Below are 24,797 nucleotides of genomic sequence, written 5' to 3'. Positions count from 1 at the left end.
ATTAGCCGATTCCTATTTTGTTTTTTAATGTTATTTCTGAATTAACTAAATAACCCAGATGAGGGCACTATAGGCCTGTGCCTAAACATTGAAGACTGTCCGACTGTAAATCAACAAACAGGTACATTTGTCAATGTTTCGTCGTTATTTATTTGTGTAGCTGAATGCACCGTGCCAGACTAAGGATAATTGTCATCCAGCCATTCAGAGCGTGTAGCCTACCCACGTAATAGTGTTACACCTTCTTCAGTGCGTACTGGTAATAGTCATCATCACCACCATCACCATCATCATCGTCGTCCAGTCTGTAGACGAGCGGAACAAAGCACTTGTTCAGTGCTCTCTCTGCTCTGGGAGAACCGTTGTCTCCGTGCGTGGGACGGGAACTTTTACTACGACCTTAAAGCAGATCTCAGATATAGAGCTTTAAAAGTCCGTCTTAAAGTGAGAAATAATTCATTTTTTTCTCTTTCTGCCAGAAACGAAGAACGTTTCATTTAATATTTCAAAACTCTGTTGGAAGTACGGCAGTAGGATCTCTAGGGGAATCGGTTAGTTTTGCTTCCAACTTCCTTCCAGGTAAGACTGGTTGTTGACCAACCGCAAAGTTTACAACTGTCTAAATAAAATTCTGTTATTCAATATGAAAGCAGGAGTAATGTTTCCTTCTCAAATAAAGAGTAGATAGCACCATGTGTTTTACATTCTATGTGCTACAGTCGCTGTTGTAAATTAATTGTTTTTTTTTGCTGTTTGGACAAATTGAGTTATAAGTTGTTGCTTTTTCTGTATCGATGTATGATTAGATTTTTTTTTAAACACTGGGAAAATGTATTTAAGAAAATCACAATAGCAGTGAGACAACTTATGTTGTTTCCGTCTGTTTCTATAAGTCCTTTTCATTTCATCGAGCATTATTCCGATAGGCAAACGATGATTATTGGATCGAACACGGTAGGCCTACATCCATATCCTAAGTAACTTTATTGAGTGCTCAAATCTTTAATATACCGGTACTGATTTGAATTCATAGGCTATTGTCCAGTGGTTCTCAAACTTTTTCATGTCAAGGACCCCCAAAAAGATATGTATTTGGCTGCGGACCCCCATCTCAAAAATATTTTGTGCCAGGGATTTTTCATAAATAGCAAATCTACAAGCTCATAGCGCCGCACATGAGCTTGTAGATCTGCTATTTTTGAATAGCCAAAGTATGTAATATGGTTAAAGTGGTTAAAATGACTGTGACGCTATATTAACTAATTTAGCTGGAGACCCCCTGGTACCCCCTTAAGGACCCCTGGGGGTCCCCGGACCCCACTTTGAGAACCAATGCTATAGTCTACAGATGTTTACTGGATCGATCATGCACCTGATATTATACAGTTTGGACTACTCTTGAAGCAATTTAGCTCGATCTAGGCTATGGCAAATACAGTATATAAATATGTATCATGTAGCTATGCTGTATTAAGATACTGTTTTGTTGGAGGATGTTTTAAATAGGCATATTGTTGTTATTTAAAATACATTTGAAAAAATCCTTCATGAGTAGTTTGGGTCTCTTGGGAGGCTGGACTATAGTCTCTGCCTACATAAGGCATCATGGGACATAATTGTTTTTGACAGATGTGAGAACATGTGACTGCAGGGTTGGAATTCTGTTATCAACAGCAGATGATTGAGTTTCTGTGTTGTAGCCACACGACAGGCAGAGTGTTTGGGACCAGTGGGTGTTTGACCTGACCCTGACTGCCCAGCTTGAAAAAGCTGTATGTCGGCCAAAACTTCAGAGAACAGCCACTCTGTTTCTGACAGAGTCTGCTGCTGCTTACTATTTACTACTACCACTACTACTACACTACTCTCACAAGAATAAATTAGGAAAATTGTGAAGGCCTGTGGGGAAATCGTGGGGTTAGCAGCATGCTGCTGACCTGTATCACTTGTAGCTGATCAGGCTGACTCAGAAGGCAGGGATACATATCCATAGCCTGGCATGGCCAGACTAATATCACTGCGTATATATTAGTCTGGAATCTCTGTGTGGAACCTGCATTTCCGAGGGGCAAATAAAAAAAAAGCCTCTGGTGATAAACCCGCCCTATATTTGCATACTTACCCTGATTGGTCCCTCACAACTTCGGAGGGAGAGAAATACAATCTCTATTGAGAGGGGACAGACCTAATCTGCCAAGGGCAATCTTTTTTTTGCAATGGCAGATTTGTCTGGAACCAGGCTAACATATCCATCCACTTAGTGGAGTTCCGGCCAAATCTTTGAGGTATACCCCAAAATCAAAACCATCTATTCTCATGGCATGGGAATGGGAATAAATGGGTTCAAACTTGTTTAAACAAGAGGCGGTAGCCACGGGGAATTATGGGGAATACATAAGGGGAGGTGGAATATAATAATATGATGGACTACTACATGAACTAGGGCACATGAAATACTTGGATACGTAGGGGATGTGTGCTATGTACCTTACATGCCTGTCTGGTCCACAATTATACTTATGATCGCTGCTATAGATGATTTAGAATGATTGTTTTCGTTTATATTATGTGGTTTTAACTTGTCTATATTGTGTTCTGTGCTGTACCACAAATGGCCACTGAGAGCAGACATTAAAAAAAGTAAATTATTAATTATTAATGTACTAAAAGCAGAATCAGTTTTGTTGTCACATCACAGGTTTACAGGTGTAAATCAGTGGGTAAAATTCATTTTTGTGCAAGCTCCATCGTTTCGTAAGGAAAGAGATAGAAAGGGGGGGCAGAGAGAGGGGGAGAGCAAGGAGAAAAAAACATCTACATATGTATACACACAGTATAGATAAGCAATAAGAGGTTAGACATATAAGGTGCAACAGGTAGCAGCACAGCGGCAGGTCCACGTAAGAAGTTCTAAGGCTAGAACTTCACAGGTAACAATCCACGTGGTATCCACAAAGAAACAGTTGTCCACATAGGGGAACAATCCACACGAAGGGACTGCAACATATCCAACATAGGAAAAACAGTCAGTCAAAGGAAAGTGTTCCAGTGTGGCAGGCCAGCCTGGTGACACTAGGTCAGTGGTTCTCAAACTTTATCATGTCAAGGACCCCCAAAATTATATGTATTTGGCCGCGGATCCCCATCTCAAAATATCTTGTTCCAGGGACCCCCAGAAGCAAAGATTTTAGTTACAAATATTCGCTTCAAAAATATATATATTCAAAGATTTGCATACATTTTCATGATTTTTCAAAAATAGCAGATCTACAAGCTCATAGCGTGGCACTCTAGCCAAAGTATACAAATTTGGATAAAGGGGTTAAAATTATTGTGACGCTTTATTAACTAATTTAGCTGGGGACCCCCCAAGGACCACTTTTGAGAATTAATGCACTAGGCGATGTGCAGGCCGTTGTTGATACAGAACGCATACATTTGACCTTTTTCATTTAACTTTTGCATACATTTTTGATGTGTCACAAGTGAATAACTGCTGTTGTAGCCTTATTTTTAGTCACAGGCAGCACAGAGTATGACAAGAAATACTGCATTTGATGATGACAGATCCTGGGACAATACAATCTCTAGGTCTCTGTCAGGTGTCTTTTCCTTAAATATCCTACATTTAACAGGAGACCAATAAGCATCTCTATGCAAAGAAATTATACCTTAGGCACCGTGACACCCGTTTCCACTTCACTTCCAACAGTTTCTATGTCGCAGTCTGCAAGACTAATTGCAATAATAATAATAATAATAATAATAATAATAAGGGATATAGCCTGATGATAACAATGAAGGAATCTCCCCAGCTAGTAGACACCTGACACTGCCACACAAATTATACCTCTCTACCTGTCTCGCTTGCTCTCTCTCTCTCTCTCTCTCTCTCTCTCTCTCTCTCTCTCTCTCTCTCTCTCTCTCTCTCTCTCTCGCTCTCTCTCTCTCTCTCTCTCTCTCTCACTACAAGGCTCAGCAGCACCAACAGAGGAGCTCTTGTGTGATCCTCTCTGGCCGGTGCCCCAATTTTTTTCCCCTTGCTCGAATCCATGGCAACACTGTTCCCGCGACGAGAAGCCTTGACTTTTTCTGCCTCCTGCTCCCGAAACAAAGGCAAGAAGTTAGTGGGGGAGGGAGGGAGGGGAACAAGGGAGCGAGGGGAGTACAGGGGATGGAAGGATATGAAGGAATGAGGGACGGAATGAAGGGGAGTTGTCTGGAGCTGGAGGCTCTGAGGCGAGACCCCCACTGCAGTCTGTGCCAAGGGGTCCTTTAGAGAGGAGAGTTATTACACCTAACCCCCAGAACTGTAGACGGTGGGCAGTGCCAGGGACAGTCTAGGCCAGGGGCCTTGGAAAATCTAGCACCCCACCACCACACCACCACCACCTCCAATATAGTCCAATTTAAAGGGCAAGACCACTTTGGTAGAGGTTTGGGTTGTGTAAGTTACCTTGCCATGATGTAACTCCAAAGGTGGACAAGAAATCAAAAATAATGTCACTCTTTTCGCACGAAAACAAACAATATAGAACACCAAACCCAGTACCGTTTGTTTTTTTAATAAAAATTGCTATTTTTATTAGGTAGGAAACCCGGACTGGATCCGCGGATCCGGATCTTCAAAATAGTCAAATCAACAGGAAGTTGACATTTTTATATAAAAAACAAACTGTACTGTTTTTTTTTACTGGGTTCTATATTGTCAGAATCAGCTTTGTTTGCATTCGTTTACGTGTTAAAAGAGTGATTTTGAGAGCTGTTTCACCGTACAGTCAATGAGGAGAATATTTTGAATCATCAATTTCTAATCAATGGAGCAATTATTTTTGATTTCTTGTCCACCTTTGGAGTTACATCATGCCAAGGTAAATACACAATCCAAACCTCTACCAAAGTGGTCTTGCCCATTAAGTGATTCAATAGGATCATTGCTGAAAGAGGTGGATGACACAGTGACACAGGGAAGCCAGAAGATTTAGTAGACAGTCAAAGAGCGAGTATTATTGAAATCAAAGTGCTGGTAGTTATTACAGGAGTTTCTGTACAGCCATAATGTGCTTGGGTTTTGGTGATACTGGGAACCATGTTGATAAGAGGGACAAGTCAGAGAACCTGATAACAGCTGCTGGATACTGGTTTACAGTACTTGCTGTGTCGTTATCCTCGTATTAAAAAAGACAGTGTGTTGCCATTTTGACAAGGTCTTGTATCGATAATGGTGGTCGAGACTTTCCTCTGTTGTAGAGTGAAATAGATTTTTTAACTTAGTTGTCATCTTTAGCTGTTTAATCCTGTTGTTTTTACCCTGCAATTTGAAAGTCTGTTTAGTCTACTTTAGAAGAATGGGCATTGTTTTAATGGTTTACACTAGCCTCAGATATCAGTATGATTTGTGACGAAAGCAAAACTACGGTATTCAAATAATTTAGTTCAAAATAGTTTACAATATGGGGGCATGAGAGAGACTCCCACAGCCCGCAAAGCTGCAAGAAGGGCAGTATTGTTGCTTGGTTGCACACTGACTCCTGGTACGGATGTCTCCACAGTCCACACTGCTTCTGACTTTACTGGTTCAAAGAACCTGGAGCTAAGGTCACTCTTCTGAAGTCTTTCTTTCCTTTCCGCCATTGTGGCAAACCGGACTTGGTCTGCTTTATGACATGATGGGATGTGAAGTTTCTGTTCTCTGTGTAATAACCTAATTTACTGCATGACAGACAGACAAATGAAAATGGGTCACACAGGGAACTAAGTTATGGGTATTGCAACAATAAATCAAGCCTGTTTATGAAATATTAAATCATTAACACTATTCAGTTTCAAGACCTTTTCAATGAGGGTTAGTGTGTCACACCCTTGTTTTTCCTCATATCTCACCTCATGACATTACTCATAGCAGGGCTGCTGGAAAACAGATTGGAAGCTACTCCTTACAGTACAGTACTGTACATTTTGCTCTCACACTTTGTACCCAGCACTGGCTGACACATTTTCTCTGTATTGCTGTTTACTCTAGCCTCCTGACTTCAGCGAGCGATGTTCGAGAAGCAGCGCTACGACAGCCCACCTGTCTACAGTCCGCCCTATACCGCTCCATCTAACAATGGCTTCGGCCCAGCGGGCAGCTTCCAGGCCCCACAGAGCCAGTATGACCCGTATCCTCCTCCTCCAGGATCCTACTACATCGAAGACAAGCCACCACAGCACTTCTACAAGTGGCTGTCGCCCCCCGGGATCATCAAGGCTATGATGGCTACGATAATTGTGCTGTGCGTGGGAATATTTGCCTGTGTGGCCTCCACTCTGATGTGGGACACGCAGTACGGGATGGGCATGGGCATGGGCGGCGGCATGGGTTATGGCAGTGGCGGCAGTTATGGGTCTGGATACGGAGGATACGGAGGAGGGGGCTACGGGGGATATGGTGGTGGTGGTGGATATGGTGGTGGCTACGGTGGTGGCTACGGGGGATATGGTGGTGGCTACCCAACGCCATACTCTGCCAAAACAGCCATGATCGCCTTGGCGGCCATGAACTTCATCGTGGCTTTAGGCTTTTTCATTGCCAGCTTCTCCAAAACCAACACGTTCCGCAGCAGGAAGTTCTACCTGGGGGTCATGGTAATGTCCATCATCATGGCTATCCTGCAGGTATGACAGAGGGGAGGCTGTGTGCTCTTCCTATTATTCAGTATTATTCCCCTAAGTTCACGTCATTCCATTTTCTCTTGCTTATTCTCCAATACGCCTTGTGTCAAGGAGAGCTGGGAGGGAATGATTTTCATCAGTCATCAGAGTTTATACTGTATTTTTTCCAGAGGGAGACACTTAGTTTACCTAATACAAGAACGTCTAAGTACAGTAATGCATACAATATTGTATACAGTGTTGTTAGCTGTTTTATGGATGATATCAACCTTAATTATGACATTTTGATTAACAAATTTGAGACACATTGTTTTCACCATCAGCAGATGCAGTATAAACAATCATTATCCTGAAATCCTATGTAAAGTATCAAACCCTTCACTTTTCTTGCAGGGTATCATAAACATTGTGTACATTGTTGGGGTGAACCCTATGGCCCAGAGCTCCTCTAGTATGATGTACAACCCCATGCTCATGATGTGTCAGAACCTGTACCAGACCAGCTATTCCCAGATGGGAGGAGTGGGAGGCTTCCCTATGTACAACCAGTACCTCTACCACTACTGCTTTGTGGACCCACAAGAGGTTGGTTTCATGTCCGCATTCAATCTATTGTTTAACAGTTTCCTTGGTTAAAAGAATGGTCATTAATGCGGGTTTGTACTGGGAAAATTACTGTTTATTAATAAGCTGTTACACATTTAACCACTTTCAACCTGGTAGTTTGGGCATGTCAGCATTGCGCTCTGAGCTTGTATATCGGCTATTTCACCTATTTGTTGTGTATATAAGGCAAAGGATAAATTCAGGTTATAGTCTCAAAATATCTAGAGGGGGCAGTGTACCTATTCTAGAAGATTTCAGTTTTTTTTTCCAGTCATCTGCTACATTTGGGTTACATGTTACTGATATAATGTTTGTACCGCTACAACATACTCTTTCTTCTACTGAGAAAATGTTATAGAGATAAAGCAGGTACAGTAGAGTAGGACATGCTATGTGTTCTTTTTTTCTTCAGTGTATCTACTTGAGTACTTTCCAGAACGTTGTGTGATTTTGATTTTCTAGGGTATTGCCATGGCGTGTGGATTCCTGGTTGTCATTGCCTTGGCTGTGGCAGCTTTCTTCGCCTATAAAACACGGGGGAAGATCTGGCGCTATGGGAAACCTAACATCTACTGGGATCCTCCTCTGACAGGCGGACTAGCCCCCGAGGGTAGAAATGTGGAGGAGTGGGTAAGAGACAGATGGACACTGATACCAATTCAATAAGACTGGATTTGCAGAGGATTTACAATGAAAAGCTAAATCAGATTATTTTTTATTTTTGACTGACTAACTGACGTTTAGCCTGTTTTTTGAGAGTTTTGTTCCCGCATTAATCCAGCCTAGGAAAAAGACAATGAAATGAAATAACCGATTTGATTACATGATGAAATTGTTGACTACCATTTTATATTGCACTTCAGACTGCATGGTTGTTTCAGATAGGAAGCTGATTGGAGTACTGCACTTTCTCCATCTGTCTGAATAGCTGTGATTTGTGTCTGTTTGAGAAATTATCTGCCGCTTGTTTGTAAATTGTAAGTTAGCAAAGGCTTGATCAATCATCCCAGATGACAGGTCAGGTGCTTGTGGAGGTACACAGACCACTCAAAGGAGTGCAGACCAAATTATTACAATTATTAATTATAATGTATATGCACACTGCTTGTATTTCAGCTCAGAAAATTGTGAGCAACACGATTTTGAACGCATTAGTATATTTCCGGATAGACTTTGAAATGTTCTCGGGCAGTTTAATGCACTCGTAAGTTTTCCACGTTTGTCTTCATGAGTCGAAAGTCCACAAGGAGAGTCATCTACCTATAGCTTTTATGATAGGCTGTCAAGGATGAAACGTTGAAAACATGACATACGAGTGTGTGTGTGTGTGTGTGTGTGTGTGTGTGTGTGTGTGTGTGTGTGTGTGTGTGTGTGTGTGTGTGTGTGTGTGAGTGTGAATGTGAGTGTGAGTGTGAGCGTGTGTGTGTGTGTGGTGTGTGTGTGTGCGCGCATGTGTGCTTGTGTGCTTGTGTATGTGTAACCACATGATAGGACAAAAGGAGTAGTGCACACTGGTCAGCAACAGCTCTGCCCATTCTATCATATCTGCATTAGTATTGTACTGTATTATGTTGATTAGCAAGGGATGATCTCACACGTTTTGCAACGTTGTCCTATCTCTGTCTATCTCTACTATGAACACTTTGACAATGTAGAAGTTACGAACAGATCCTAGTGTCCTAAACACTTTGACTTTGTCTGATATACCAGGGTCAATCAGCATTGAAATCAAAGCAACTAAACATCGCCTCAAAATATTGTCCACTCCACATGCTATCTCCGAGCTTTAACCACTTTCAACCTGTTTTGAGCATGTCATTATACTGTAGGTGACACTTTTTTGGTGTGTGAAAAAAGCAGATCCACAAACTCACAATGGCTCACATTGTGACGCATTGTGAGCTTGATTGGCCTATCTTTGCTATTCTTGCATGACCTACACAGTATGTATTTTAGCGCGAGTTTATAGCGTCTATCCTTATAGACGCTATAAACAAAACTAAGGCTGTGTCTGTCACGTTGCTCAGGGTCAGGGCTGATAACAGTCAGTGATTGTTTGTTTTAGCACTACTAGCTGGTTTCACCCTACGTAATCATTAACCAACAAAGAGGACAGGAGGCAGGCAGGTGGTTTCTAGGGAGCTGCCTGTGAGATTTAAATTTAAACAGTGTGTCAGTCGTATGGTATTGTTCCCTAGCATAAGGACTGATTATTGATCTGACCTGCCTCGATACACTCAGATGACACATGTTTTATTGTGGGACCCATGGTGAGTCATATGGGTCATATGCATCATATGGGTCATATGGGTTCGGTAATGTATAAGCACACCTAATGCTTAGTTGAAGTTAGTTATCTGTCATAAAAGGCACATTATTAACAAAGGGGGAAAGGCACAACAACATCCCAAAAGTATTTAAAGTCACACTTTGTAACATAAGGATAGGATAAGGATAATTCCTTTTAACAGGACGTTCATGAAAGTCCTTGCGGACGGTCTTGTTTCCAATGAGGGCCTGTGAGCAATTAGGGATTAAGAGTCTTGCTCAGGGACAAATTTCATTTCATCGACACATTTGCTGACCTGGCCTGGAATCGTACCTGGGGCAACCAGGGCCTCTGGCTCCCTAGGCAGGCTCACTAACCACTCAGCTATGGCCGCCCCACATGCATTTTAGTAGCCGTTTTGGCGACACCTCTAGCTCCGAACTGGGATTCCCAATAAAAAAACACAGATATACCAAATGCTGCAGGGTCTTAGCGCCGAGGTTATTTTAGGAACACGGTTCCCAGAAAACTTTAAAATACATAAATACTGTGAATACATTTCCAGGACATTTTCCAATGCCTGGAGCGAGTGTTGGGGGCAGGCCGTAAAATGGTGTTTAGAGAAGTCGTCCAAAACACATTTATGTGGAATGGTTGTTAAAAATATAAGTGAAAGATTATATCAAAAACAACTTTTGTTTAATTGAAAAAGTATGACTTTAACTGAAATATGTAACATGTAACATGAGTCAATCACTAAAGGTCCTAATATCTTTCACTAGGACAAGTTGATAATTGTATCATTCATTGAGTAAACATCCTGTATGCAGAACACGCTGTTAAACTCACTGCTTGAGATAAAAAGTAACAAAGGCATAAACAGGCATGTTGTCATGGTGTTTAGCCGTGCAGTGGAGTCATGCTATGTTTAGCTGTGTGTTTGTGGTTGGAGTGCGAGGTTGTCATTGCCTTCACTACAGCATGGCATCATACGTGTACACAGCAGCGTGGAGTCATGGAGGAGGGTGTGGATGAGGCTAGCCCAACCCCAGAGTGAATCCTACAGTAAGACTGGCATCATCTAATAACGGAGGAATGGTTGTTTGTGTTATCAGACTTAGGTGAAGTGTACCATGCCTAGCACTTTGCTTACAGTACATGGCTCCTTTAATCACATAGCCGTTTTAGGGTTGGCTGTGTTTAAAATTGCACCCATCTCTGCTGTTGCTCGCTGACCATTGGGAGGGTTGTCTTTCTGGTGACCTCACGCACTGGGTTAGTCCTGGTTAAGACACTGGCTTCATTCAGAATGCCCAGGCTGGCTGCATTGTGCAGCATGATGTCACCAGGGTCTGCTGATGGAGGGTTTGCTTGCCTGTTGGTAGTATTCAAGAGTTCCACAGATGTAGAATTATGACTATGTTGGACTGGTTACTCAGACATGGATTGAGCTGTATGTCTAAATATACAAGTTATGTGGGAAACAGAGAGAGAATTGTTCAGAATGATTTGGTTGATTGGTATTACATAAGTTAAAATATGATGACACAAACATTGCTGAGCACTACATGCAGAGATTTAATATTTTCTCCTGTTAATCCATGAATGGTTTATTTTCTGTTGGGAGGGAGCATTCTGATTTGGTGCTTGGCAGATGGGTTGTGTTGTTGACAATGGCTAGGATGAATAGTTTAGAGCTATTTGATATTATTTCACTGCAGCCTTCACTGCAATCAATCTGTCAATTACTGCCGCCCAATAAAACTTGTTCTTTCTCATTTGTATTGCAGAACACAAGTGGCATCTTTTTATCTTTTTTGGTCTACCTCAAATTACAACTTTCATTTCTGTAATAACATGTAATTATTTAGTACCAACAGCGTTATTATTGTACATAGTGGCAACTAAAGGTTGATTTGCAGCTACTTTTTCAGAAGTACTGTTTTATTTACCTTCCTTCAAATAAACATTCCTTATTCATTGCAACATTAACGTATGCGGCCTCTCCCTTTTACTCCCTCCGTGTTTTATATTACTCAGTTACTTCTGCTCTACCTCTCCCTACCTTTCTCCGTCATGCTGCTGTCTCCTTCCCATCTTCTCCCATTCCCATCTGCTTTCCCTTTCTCTTTTATTATTCCACGTGTATCTCTCTGTCTACTGTTCCATACACATCTATACCGTCCTGCTGTTCTTCCTCTGTTCTTACCTCCTTTGTCACACCCCTTGCTCCCTTCCATGCATCCTTCCCTCCCTGCCTCTCTGCCACAGGTCCAAGGGCCTCACACATTCTTACCCTGCTTACTTACTTAGCTTGGTCTGCTCACGGCCCAGCGACCACTGTGCTGCATGCAGAGAGGTAGGGCATTGTTGGGATTCTTGGATGGCTTGAACTCTTCAAAGGTGGTTTTCCTGCAGCTGCTGGAAGGGTCCCACCTATCCATCCACTCCCATTTTGATTGTTGTGGTTGATTTTTGGGACGGGGACATTGCTCACAGTAATGCACCTGCCCATTGGTGTCTGCAGCAGAATGGATATTTCACTCAAATGAGTTCCATTGTATGTAGTATATAAAACACTATGCTGCATTCACACTAGCAGTGACAAAGCGACAGGCTACAATTCATTTTCAATTGAAGCCAACGACATGAGGCTACAAAGTGAGGCCCAATACTTGCCGCCGTGTGACGCACCACTAAAAAGGTTGAGCTGGCTTCGACAGCGCTCCAATGACGCAATCATATGTCAATCAAACATATGTTTTTGTTTCACTATTTCCACTCCCCTTCTCTCTCCCCACAATTCTTGGTCTGTTCTTTAAGGAAGAAAAACTGATTCTTGCTGGTGACCAGTTCCCTTCCCTGTGCCCTACCCTTTTCATTTCAACTTCAAACTACTTTATTTTCCTTTCAGAACTTAGTTTGTGCAGTGGTTAACATACAGTCACATTACATAGATACCCAGGTCACTCTAAAAACACTTTTTTAAAACTACAGTGCTTAAAAGCATGATATATTAGAATCCATATGGAGCAATTCTATATGTATATAAATAATATAAATGATATGCAACCTATGTGTTCACTAGTGTCCTAGCGTCCATTTACGTTGTGTGGCTTGAGCAACCCTTCAAGGGCGACGCAGCAGCAGTGTAGCTGGCCACCCTTGGTCGCTTCATAGCTTGTGTTGCTCCCTAGTTTGAACTCTAAATCCTCACTTGTATATGAGGGTAAGCTGTTTTTGAGCCAAGGGTGTTTCTGACATAAGCTGTGAGTTTTTTCCAACATCCTTTGGGTCAGTTAAATTTACAGCCCTCTCCCACCCTCCCAAGTGTCCTAGCTGTATTTCTTGTACAGGGGATGTCAAACAGTAGAGTTGACAGATTGGCCAGGGCCGCTGGGGAAGGCATGGCGACCGACCCCGAGGCCTTCCTTGTGTAAAATGCCTTTCACACACCTCCCCCCTCACACAGGAAAGAATAGGAGCTATAGATTAAGGTGTCCATAGTTTACATTTTTTGGGAGCTTTTCCTGTTTGTTTGATGGAAATAAGGAAAGGGAAGGGAAGGGAAGGAGAAGCACATCCGTTGCAGGTGTGCACAAAAGCGCAATATACAGTACGTTTTGTCCTCCAATTACATAAGTTGAGCGGTCGCTTGGGAATCGGAGGGTTTGATCCCGTGCCCTCCCTGTGTTAGTGTTGAAGTGTCCTTGAGCAAGAACCCCTACCTGCTCCCGATGAGCAGGTTGGTGCCTTGCATGGTTTCGTCTGCCATCGGTGTGTGAATGTGTGTGCGAATGGGTGAGTGTAATGCACATTGTAAAGCGCTTTGGATAAAGGCGCTATATAAATGCACAATTTATTTACCAATTACCCTATAAGAGTATAGGTTAAGGGTTCATCTTGACTATGACGGTATAAAATAATGGACTGACAGAATGAAAAAAAAACAAAAAACGTTTTGATAACCAAATTCTTCAAAGGAAAGAAAACTGAGTCTTGTGTTTGTCGAGTGTTTTTTTCTGTTGATTTTTAGGCTTTGGATTTTTCAGAACCTAGTGAAATCAGCAGGTAATCTCCAATTAATTGAAGACTTGGACTGTGCAGTCCAATAACATGCCCTACTGCTCACTCAGAAAGTTAAACACTTTTCTACTCTCTCCTGGACATAGCAGTTCAGCCTCTGTGGGAATGACTTTTAACTCCTGCACGGGCCGTTAAAAGTGCATAACGGCCCTGTGCGTTAATGTCATTCACTTGCAGTTTAGATCAGTATTACTGTTGAAATTGCATGAAGAAGAAAATGGCAAACAAGAAAAGGGCTTTCTTTAACAGAAAGTCGGCATGAAAATTGGTCTGCGGGTGGCCCCTGTGTCTGTTATTGTTATTTGTTAAGGCTGTTAGTTTGTGTTTGCTTGACCCTCTTCCCTCCGTGTTTCCTGGCCCCTTTAGGTGAACAATGTGGAGGAAAGCCACAGCACGCAGGACGCCCCCACCCTGGTGCTCTCGGAGAAGGCAGGCGGGCAGCTCAACGCCTCCGCTAACAGTGTCATCTCCTACCCCCCAGCCAAGATGGACAGCAGCTCCCTCACCGGAGACACCTACAACAACAATGACGAGTGGGTGAATCATACCAAAGCTTACTTCTGTTCCTAGCTCACTCGGAGTTTAGATACTTATTACCTCAGCAGGTGAAACCAGGCAGAATCTTATTTAGAAACATTTTATTTCCAAGGAAATTCCATCTAATGAGATATACTGTATGTGTAGTTTTTTTCTTTCTTTCTCTTTCATCTTGATGTTGGAGTAACATAAAAGGAAGCAGGCTCCAAACACATAACTCAAGCCTAATTTATAATTAGTCAGAAATAACAGATTTTCAACTGCAAGTGTAGATCAGTCCACACAAGCATTATCTTATCAATACTATCTTGATGACCTTAAGGGAGCTGAGAGTCACCTTAAAGTATACAGTACGTCTGTGGCACGTGCTCATTGTGACATTCGCTTCCCTTGTTCTTACAACCACGGATTGCTTTGAGAACAGGAAAGAGCATTAGAATTGCTTTTCACCGAGGCTTGACATGAATTCTCAAGGACCTTGTTTTTGTTTGCATTGTTACACTCAAGACCAGACCACAGTATGTCTTACTAAAGCCCTGTCTTTACAGCCCTGCCTTACAAATGTTGAAGATAAGGGTAGAGATGATTTGTTGTTTTACAGTTTAGCAGAGAACGAGTCTTCTATTCATCAAGCAAAAGAACTGCCATGTGTTCCCTTGTTGACTTATCATGGTCTTTCACATAATGACATGTTGTAATACCTTAGCCAGAGGCTCCGATTCCTTTATAAATCTCTGCAAACGTCCAAAATGGGACAGGTTTCCTCTTAGCTTTATGAAGGAAATATCTTTTTTCTTGTATTTATTTACTTACTTACTTACTTACTTATTTATTTATTTATTTATTTACTTACTTACTTATTTATTTATTGTGAGGCAAGACCATGATCATATGGTATGGAGCACATACAATAACAAGAAATGACACAGTCATATATATCAGCTCGCACCAAGCTAAAACCCCTTGAAAAGTACTTATAAAAAATTAAAACAATTACCATAATGTTAGGCCCGAAAACCCCCACCCCCCCAAAAAAAGAAATATATATATATATATATATATATATAATTTAAAAAAATGTTTTTTCATGGAACCCAAGGCTCGGCCCGGCCCGACTAATTAGCATACATTTTCGGCCCGGCCCGAAAACATTGGGTCGGGTTTGGGCAGAATTTGAGAACTCTATTGTCAACTACACTGTTTCAGAGACATAGCGAATGTCATTTTTATTAAACTATTAATTAATTAATTAATCAATTTTATGTAATATAATCCTGACCTGAGCGCAGAGTTTCTAATGATCTAATAATTGAACTAGGCTATTGTATCAGCCAGAGCGCTGACCCCAATCTCGTCAGATGGGGGAGGGGTGGTCTCGGTAAACTGTGTTGTTTGGGCTATTCATAATAATAATAATAATAATATATCAAAGTTATATAGTGCTTTTCATAGTACCCAAGGTCGCTTTACAAAACAAATCAAAATAAACAACTTTGTTGGGAGAGAAATAGTTAAAAGGCAAAAAGATTGGCAAAGAGAAAAACATTAAGCTAAGACTAAAAGGCAGAAAGGGAGATTTGAAATGAGTTAGGCAGGGAAAGCAAGTCTGAAAAGGTGGTTTTTTTAATACCTTATATTTAAGACCAATGTATCATTAACAAAAAGGCACACAAGTACACCAATAACTCAGATTTTGGGTACATTTCGGGTATCCATGTTTAATTTAAGGAACGGCTGGGTCCATTTGGTTCTGTATATATCTGTACACTGCCAGAGCAAACACAAAACGGTGGAGATTCATCCATTCTACACCAGCAGTTACACACAGGAGACTTCTCACTGAGAAGATCCAAAATACCTATAGTTTATGGCAACTCGCGCCGATAGATTTGTAGACCAACTAACACAGCCGTTTGTGTTATTTGGTTATATGTTCTTGGTGCTTCGTGGAATCTCAACTGCAGGGCTGGCAAACTAAATTCTGCCTAATCGACCCGCATTTCTAACAGTAACCAACAGTAACAGAGTAAATACCGTACATAGTTGGTTCAGTGTCTCTCCCTTTAAAGAGAGTGGTGTAGTCACTTTGATTTATCCAAAAATATTATTAATGTCCATTTGGACACATTTGCGTTGCATTGTGGAGGAGCTACATACTCTCGCAACTGCCCTCTAGCAGATGAATAGTTGTATAGGCCTGATTAAACATAAGAAAACATATCAAACTATACTGAGGAATAAAGAACGTACGACTGTTCCTCACCCCCGAAGCACGTGAAAACCCGTTTACGGGCAACTGCCTTAACAGGCTGCCGTCGTGAATAATGACATTGTCATGTATGTTTTGCTATGTAAATTAGTATTAGTACTATTCATATTATGACAGTCTTGATTGGCCACATTCCATATAGGTGACTCTCCATCAAACAGACTCGTTCAAACTATTTCAGACTACTTCAGACTGCAACAGACTGGTATTTGGTTGGCAAAAGTTGGCATTTAGTCTGTCAGCCGACCTGCCCATTGAAATGCTAATGCGTTATAACTTCCAGCCCAATGTGGGAACCCATCGACAAATAAAAAGGAAAAACAGCGCCCTCTGCTGTTCTTGAGAGATTACTTTCAGCCTAGCCTGCCAGCGTTGCCAGGTCTGCTTATTATAAGCGACTTTGGGCTTGTTTCCCTGCAAAGTAAATATAGGGATGTTCCCAGTGTTTTTAATTTTGTTCTTCACTGACGTGCAGTGGTGTAAAGTAACTAGTACATTTACTCAAGTACTGTACTTAAGTACAATTTTGAGGTACTTTTACTTTACTGGAGTATTTCCAATTGTCTATACTTTTACTCCACAACAATTATTTGAAATGTTTAGTTACTAGTTACTTTGCAGATATAAATCATTATAAAACATACATTAACCACTTTAGCCCTATTTTATACCTATATAAGCTATTTGAAAATAGCAGATCTACAAGCTCACAACGTGTTGCGATGCATGCGTTCTGAGCTTGTAGATCTGCTATTTTCAAACATTTTAGTACTTTTACTTTTGGTACTTTAAGTACATTTTTATACCAATACTTTAGTACTTTTACTCAAGTAAATGTTGAATTCCGGACTTTTACTTGTAACAGACTCAGAGTACATCTATTGCATTGATATTTTTACTCAAGTAAAACATTTGAGTACTTTTTCCACCACTGCTGAGGTGTACACAACATTTTTGAAAACGGTTATTCGAATAATCAAAAATAAATACATTAATTAATTTATTGAAATTAACACCCAGAAAATAGCCAAAACTGAGCACATTTCGATCTATAAGGCCAAATCTAATTTGAAAAATATTAAGAGTATATGAAAGCCAATTAAAATGTTTATACTATTGGAATCTTACACACCTGCTCCCAATAAATTACATCACCACAGTGCAAAAGTAGGTCAAATCAATCAATCTCTCTCTCTGGGAGCGACAACGAGAAACAGTGAATGTAGGTTTTCATAGACATGGTCGCTTGTTTCTCTCACATAATCTGGCAACACCGACAGCCCTCGCTGCGGTGTTGTTGTCACTTCTTCTCTGCAACATGGCTACTCCCAGTTGGGCCCCAGTCGGCCAAAGAACTGAACATGTTCGGTCGGCTCTGGGTCGGCCGAAAAGGTCCCGACGGACCACCCGACGGACCCCTAACCGACTGGACGACTATATCGAACGCTTCCCGACGCCAAGTTGGCCCAAAGTCGGTCTGGTGGAGAGTGGGCTTATGATAATGACATTGTGATTAGCCTAAATCAGAGCCTCCTTCAGAGCCAGCTGTTGTTTTGTTGTGTTCCTCCAGTTTGCTTATTGACCAGGATTTAATAAGAGTGCTTGGCTCGACTTGATTTTAGCTGTAAGTTAATTTGGGTAATTTCCCATCGTAAGAATCAAACCTCCCCACTGCAATGTCACGGTGACGTCGCGATCCATAAATTAAACACAGTTTGTTGACTGAAATGCTGATTGGCTTATTTTCTTTGGTCCCTCCCCCCCGGAAATAATTATACGATTATTTGAGAGCACATTGTCACTACAGGTTGTTGTTGTTAAGTAAATAAAGCATAAAGCACTCATACTTTCAGGCCTGCCAACATCCAACTGTGAGAATCAAGGAGTTGTTGTTGGGGTTTTTTTTTGTGGGGGGGGGGGGGAAATTAACCCCCCCGGAAACGTAATTTCCTGTGTTCTAGTGAATTTTGGGAGTTTGATACTTTTATCAGGCTTGCTTTACTAGCATTGGTGGTGATGATGGGTACATTTTGAAATTTCATTCATTGAAATGCTAAAAGTAGGCCTACAGAAATAATCAAGGAAAGTCCTGCAGAATCAAGTAAGGAGGGTTGGCAGCCCTGTACTTTGGAACTCATACTTTGAAAGCCCCCCCCCCCCCCAAACCCCAACCCCCAATCCCCAGTAAGTGAAATCTGACACCGCTGTGCTTTGCTGTGTGTCCAGATCCCATATTGTGAGAGGATGGCAAGCCCTCATTGGCTCATTTGGCTGGCCTCTCCGGTAAGTGAAATCTGACACCGCTGTGCTCTGCTGTGTGTCCAGATACCATATTCTTGAGAGGATGGCGAGCCCTCGTTGGCTGGCCTCTTTTATCAAGGCCAGCCAAGGAGGAGAAAGTGACGAGAAAGTGTGACTAGTTGCAGGGTCTGAACACTGATCAGCTGCCTCTGGCGAGCTGATAAAAACAAAACAATAGAACATGGCATGGTTAAAGTACAACAAATGTTATATAACAAAGGAAGGACTCTTCAAAAAGGCACCTAATTTACAAATAACGAACGGCTTATCTGATTGTACTAACAGAATTAAAACATAGATGGGTGGTTTAAATAATACTTTGGCAAATACCTTTCTCTATATTTCATTATGCTTACATTGTTACATAAAACATTTTATCTCAGTGCTCCTGGTTCAAAAAAGGTAGAATCATGGTTGTGTGGTGTGCCCTCCATGATGCAGTTTATGAAATTGTTGGGTGGGAGTTATTCATTACACAGGCAAATCTAGAGTGTTCATTTAACTCAGACTATAGATTTTGTATAAATGTGACACTCTCAGAGTTAAATGAACACTCCAGATTTGACTGTGTAGTGACTCAAAGGTTCTTCCAATTACCCCCCGTCTAGAGGCTCTTGTTTTGAGACGTTTGGCTTAAAGTCTTTGGCTCCTATTACATAATTCCGAAAGGTTTTGGGTCACAATGTAATTTTGGTAAAGCTGCTTTGTTTAACTTGCTTGATTACTTCATAATCTGTCAAGGATAATGCAACTAATCCTACAGAACTTTCCTTTGCTCATGGCACCTCACCTGAATTGACAAGAAGATAGCAACACTTATGTAAAGAATTTCATAGGTTTCTGAAATTATAATACTCATCATAAAAAAACAACTCTTAGAACAGCTTAAATTTAAAGCCAATTTGTGTCTTGTTACGTTGCAAGATATTCTTAAGAACTGTACATATCTTGTACGTTTTATTGGCAGTGTAATAAAGCCACAATCTATCCATGTAAAGCCACAGTCCATCCATGTAGAAGGCTGAGCTGAGTTCAGAAGCAAACATTTAGGTATGCACTTAAGTATTGCTTATCTTCTTAGATAAGAGACGGCTTCAATTTATTAGTTTTTGTTTTTTTCTTCTTCTTTTTTTTATAACAGTTGTGTAACAGTTATCTGGTCATGCTGCCTGGGGCAAGAACCATGAATGTCTGCCATGTTATATTCTAGTGTACAATACCTGAGAAGAATTGGTCTATAATAACTTACTTGCATCTATTGTCGTGCCTCAGATATTCGGAGAAGCCCATGAGTAATCCATCGGAGGTGCCATCCCATGGTGGGGGAACCAGCTCCAGCCCATCAGAAGAGACAGGAGGGGTCCGCAAGCCCTCAGCCAATAGGGGAAAGAGGCGTAGACGTAACCCAGAGCTGGATGAGTCTCAGTATGAAACAGAGTACACCACAGGAGGGGAGACCGGCAATGAGCTTGACCTGGACGAGTGGGAGAAGTAAGACATTAAGCTCACTACATATGCACTGTATTGGTACAGTACAGGACATGTGAATCAGCAAGGATGATTTCATAAGACACAGACAAGATATGTGTATAGCACCTCCAGAACAGTCCCCAACATCTCCGATGTACGTAAATAAATACTCAGTAACACTCAATAAGGTGCTCAATAAGGCAACTGGTGAGTGGCTTGGTTCTCTCTCTCTCTCACACACACGTGCGCGCACACGCACGCACGCACGCACGCACGCACGCACGCACGCACGCACGCACGCACGCACGCACGCACACACACACACACACACACACACACATACACACACACATACACATACACATGCATGCACACTCACACACTCCATCCACGTCCAAGTTCTAGTTGACAGGTAGTAGTGTGCATGGACCTTGCTCTGTCCAGTAGAGAGACTAATCCCCTAAGGCATGCCATTCCTCATGGGTTTGCACTCTGAAATAATGAGAGAATTGGGTCAAAGGTGTGAGATATACTGGTCACTGTGGTTTATGCGAAAGCAGCTGTTCTTGCCTTTGCTTAGAACTGCACTTCCCTTCCGGAGACGTTCGTTATCCGAACGAGCCATTTTCTTGCCCTTGCAAGGCAGCACCCACACCTCCTTGGCCTATGCACTATACGTTCCTGTGGTTTAGTAGTAAACCTGTTGTGGCCAAGTGGGTCAAGTGGAGTTTACTTATGCAGAAACATGAATTCCAAAAGCTCTCAGTGACCAATGACCCGTCAAATTTGGCTTCTTGTCTCTCTTTTTTCTACATTTTTGTCTGTCACTCACTTTCTTTTCCTTCTTGTGTCATGTCTACTTCCATCTGTCCTGTCGCTCCCTCTCTCTGTCTTCAGTGTCTACCCAGACATAGTGTCTGACGCACAGCGCCACGAGTATAAGAGGGAGTTTGATGCAGACCTGAGAGACTACAAGCACCTGTGTGCTGAGATGGATGATATCAATGATCAGCTAAACAAACTCAGTCGACAACTGGACACTCTGGATGAGAACTCTGCCAAATACCAGGTCAGATATACTGTATTCAACACTTAACTAGGCAAGGCAAGTTCATTTGTATAGCACTTTCCATATATAAAGACAATTCAAAGTGCTTTACATAAGGCATAAAAACACATAAAAAGGCATTTGAAAGGGGAAATCCAATAGCCTGGTTAATGGTTATGGTGCATACCACATGGGTGCAAAATGCCTTCTTCGGCATGTCCCTGGTTCAACTCCCGGCCAACTGGACTGTCTGCCCACCTTTCCCGTCTCTCTCACTGTCGCTATCAAATAAAGCAGGAATGCCGAAAAAATAACCCCCCCCAAAAAAGGCATCCTGCCCACCACTGTGGAGACTGGGGTTCAATTCCTCGACAGTGCCTCCAGCTTGGCCGGGTGCTCCAACAAACACAATTGGCCGTGTTCTGCATGGGAGGTCATAGACAAAGGCAATTCAAAGTTCTTTTTCATAAGGCATGAAAACGTATAAAATGGCATTTCAATGGGCATCCGGCTGGTGCAGGGGTAAACTACCTTCCCACCACCGTCAAGTCTGGGGTTCAATTCCTCTGCAGTGCGTGTGCCTCCGGCTTGGCTGGGCACGCCAACAAACACAATTGGCTGTGTTCGGCAGGGGAAGGTGTTCTCTGTCGCTGCACAAGGGACTCCTTCAGGTTAGTCAGAGCGCCTGTTCAGCTGGGAGGGATAGCCTGTTCCTACATACACGTCCTGGTGAAACTCCTCACTGTCAGGTGAAAAGAAGTGCCCAGCGATTCCATGTGCATCGAATGAGACGTGGTTGTCTACTCTTCTACACCCAACCCAAGTAGGGAGGGATTGGTAGTGATAGGGACAATACACACATGGGGGGAATTGTCAACAACTAAATTGGAGAGAAAATTAAATAAAGGGCATTTAAAAAATTGAATAAAGGGCATTTAAAAGGAAATTAAGACATGGTTTTGAAACCCACATTCCCAGGGCGACTTGAACCCCACCAAACCAGCTGTACAACAAATGCGACTCTAACTTACATAGTTATGGGACTTGAACCCACACAATAATAAAATCGATTCTATTTGAAACTCTTTTGAGGAATTTCTACCTGTATATTTGTTATGGGACTTGAACCCACAACACCAGGGGAGTCCAACCCCAGTAATCTAACTGACATTGAAATCGATTGACAACAACAAATCATACGACATAGTATCCCAGAGAAAGTGCAAGAGCAAAGTTAGAGCCCTTTTTTCCTCACCTATTTGATGCACCTTCAGCATGCTCACTATGAGTTTTTCCTCTTTTTTATTACAGGTTGCGGCAGAGGAGTATAATCGATTGAAGGACGTGAAGCGGGTGAGTGATCTTTTCTTATAAGCCACCTGGCTAGAGTAAGGCTCTTATGCTGCCGCACCATAAATCATTACTGGCCTTGTTGTTTGAATAAAAGAACAATGCTGTAAGAATTCCTTGTTTTAAGACTTGTTTTAATCTGAAAATGTATATTCAGTATGTAATATTTCTTGTAAGCCCAAAGCGTGTTTGCAGGAGAGTTGCGAATGCACTGCAGTACACAGTAAAATACTAAGTGGTCCTTTAACTCTGATAGAATAAATATGGACCCGTAAGTGTCCTTACAATTTGATACCTCAAAAAGACCATTACTGCATCAAAAGTAATCAACAAACTATAATAAATTATAAATAATAATAAATAATGAAAGAGGCAAAAGTTGTGAAAATAGTCGATCTACAAGCTTACAACACCTCGTGTTGTGAGGCGTTGTGAGCTTGTAGATCAGCTATTTTCACAATATTTATATCTATGGAACCGAGTTAAACAAAATGTAATGCTTCAACTCCTACAATTCCAAGTCCTTATCAGGGTTGGGGGGTCCCCAGTTCAAATATGATTATTTTGGGGGGTCGCAGCCTGAAAAGGTTTAGAACCACTGCTTGACTTGACACTCAGGATGTTACTCTGCAAGTCACTGACCAGTTCTCTCTCTACTGTCTAGACATCAGATTACCAGGCTAAGAAACAGAGGTGCCGCACGTTGAGACACAAGTTGTTCCACCTGAAGCGCGTGGTCAAGGACTACGACAGGACCCACTCATAAAGTCAGTACAGTAGTTCTCTGCGCTGCTCAGCCAACCCTGTGGTCTACACACCACAACACACACGTACAGAAACTCCTTGATAACATGGCCCAAATACAAAGACTATGCTCCTAAATGCAGCAGAGACTGTGCACGCTGAGACCAAAGTTGCCTTACACACACACACACTGGAGATAGAAGGATGCGCACGCACGCACGCACGTACACACACACACACACACACACACACACACACACACACACACACACACACACACACACACACACACACACACACACACACTCACACACACACACCCACACACCCGCACACGCACACACACACACACACACACACACACACACACACACACACACACACACACACACACACACACACACACACACACGTACATGCAAATGTATGAACACACACATTCCAGGCAACAGACATTAATGATAATGTTATAAGCTTGTATTTCTCTCTCTCTCTCTCTCTCTCTCTCTCTCTCTCTCTCTCTCTCTCTCTCTCTCTCTCCCTCTCTCTCTCTATGACAGACATGATATTATGTGCAGCTGACTAATCATTTACCAGGTCTGATAATATGTCACTACTTATTGTTCCCTTGCCCGACAGAAAAGGGTTGTAGGGACGCAAATGTTCCCACCGTCCAATATACCCTTCTTCTACAGCACAAGTAAGACGCGCGAACGCGGTAAGCGAACGCAAAAAAAGAAAAAAAAGAATGAAAAAAAATATTAAAAAAAAAGTAACCAATAATTTTTTTTTTTTTTTTTCAAAAAAAATCTGCGTTAAAAGGAGCATCTTAGAAAAATACAAATTCACAAAAAAAAAACTTGGAATGTTTTTGAACAATTCAACAAAGTGTTTGAAGTGCCTGTTTCACCCACTTCCGGGGGGCGGAGCCAAAATCCGAGCCCGATGTATTTGTTCGTAGACCCCCACTTAGGGGGGGTAGAAAAAGTTTGGGAGCGATTCGGGCACTTTTCATTTAACATGGGGTTTCAATGGGGAGTTTTTAGGAGCCTTCTCCGGGGCGTGGCTTCCGGGGGAAGGGGCGGGCTTAAACGCAACCTTGACAGGTATGTTCAGTTTTCAAAGACCTTTCATTTGATGTATGGTACGTCTAAATTGGACATTTACTTATCTCAGAGGAGCTGCACACAGGCAGTGCACACAGGCAGTGCACACAGAGACCCAGAGACACACACAAGCCGAGCACGGTTTCATAGTATGCTCCACTTGCGCGGAGGCGCGCCTTCGGCGCGCCTCCTTCCGCTGCGTTCGCAAACACTGCCATTTCACTAAAAGGGACATTTCATTGTAGAGTGGTCTGTCTTGTATTGAAGTGCTACTGGTCGTCGGTCTTTAGAAGCACTGGTCGTCGTGGGAGAAAGGTTATTTGAAAGTCATCTGACCTTTGGTCACCTGTGATAACT

The 24,797-nt window shown here is 42.0% G+C and overlaps 1 protein-coding gene across 1 annotated transcript; it reads left to right on the top strand.

Annotated features, from left to right (window-relative positions):
* The first annotated feature begins 367 nt into the window (after nucleotides 1-367).
* Nucleotides 368-23,751, top strand: LOC308087118 (occludin). The gene is made up of 9 exons (XM_080430819.1): nucleotides 368-579; nucleotides 6,023-6,657; nucleotides 7,048-7,239; nucleotides 7,723-7,890; nucleotides 13,982-14,148; nucleotides 19,995-20,213; nucleotides 21,090-21,261; nucleotides 22,552-22,593; nucleotides 23,255-23,751. The coding sequence occupies exons 2-9, from the start codon at nucleotides 6,043-6,045 to the stop codon at nucleotides 23,354-23,356; spliced, it is 1,677 nt and encodes a 558-aa protein (XP_080286945.1). The 5' UTR covers nucleotides 368-579; nucleotides 6,023-6,042; the 3' UTR covers nucleotides 23,357-23,751.
* The last annotated feature ends 1,046 nt before the right edge of the window (nucleotides 23,752-24,797 follow it).

The sequence above is a fragment of the Gymnoscopelus braueri genome (assembly GCF_963280865.1).
Source record: "Gymnoscopelus braueri genome assembly, chromosome: 6".
In the NCBI taxonomy this organism is placed as follows: domain Eukaryota; kingdom Metazoa; phylum Chordata; class Actinopteri; order Myctophiformes; family Myctophidae; genus Gymnoscopelus; species Gymnoscopelus braueri.
The sequence above is the reverse complement of the archived record's forward strand: the minus strand, read 5'-3'. Positions and strand labels throughout refer to the sequence as shown.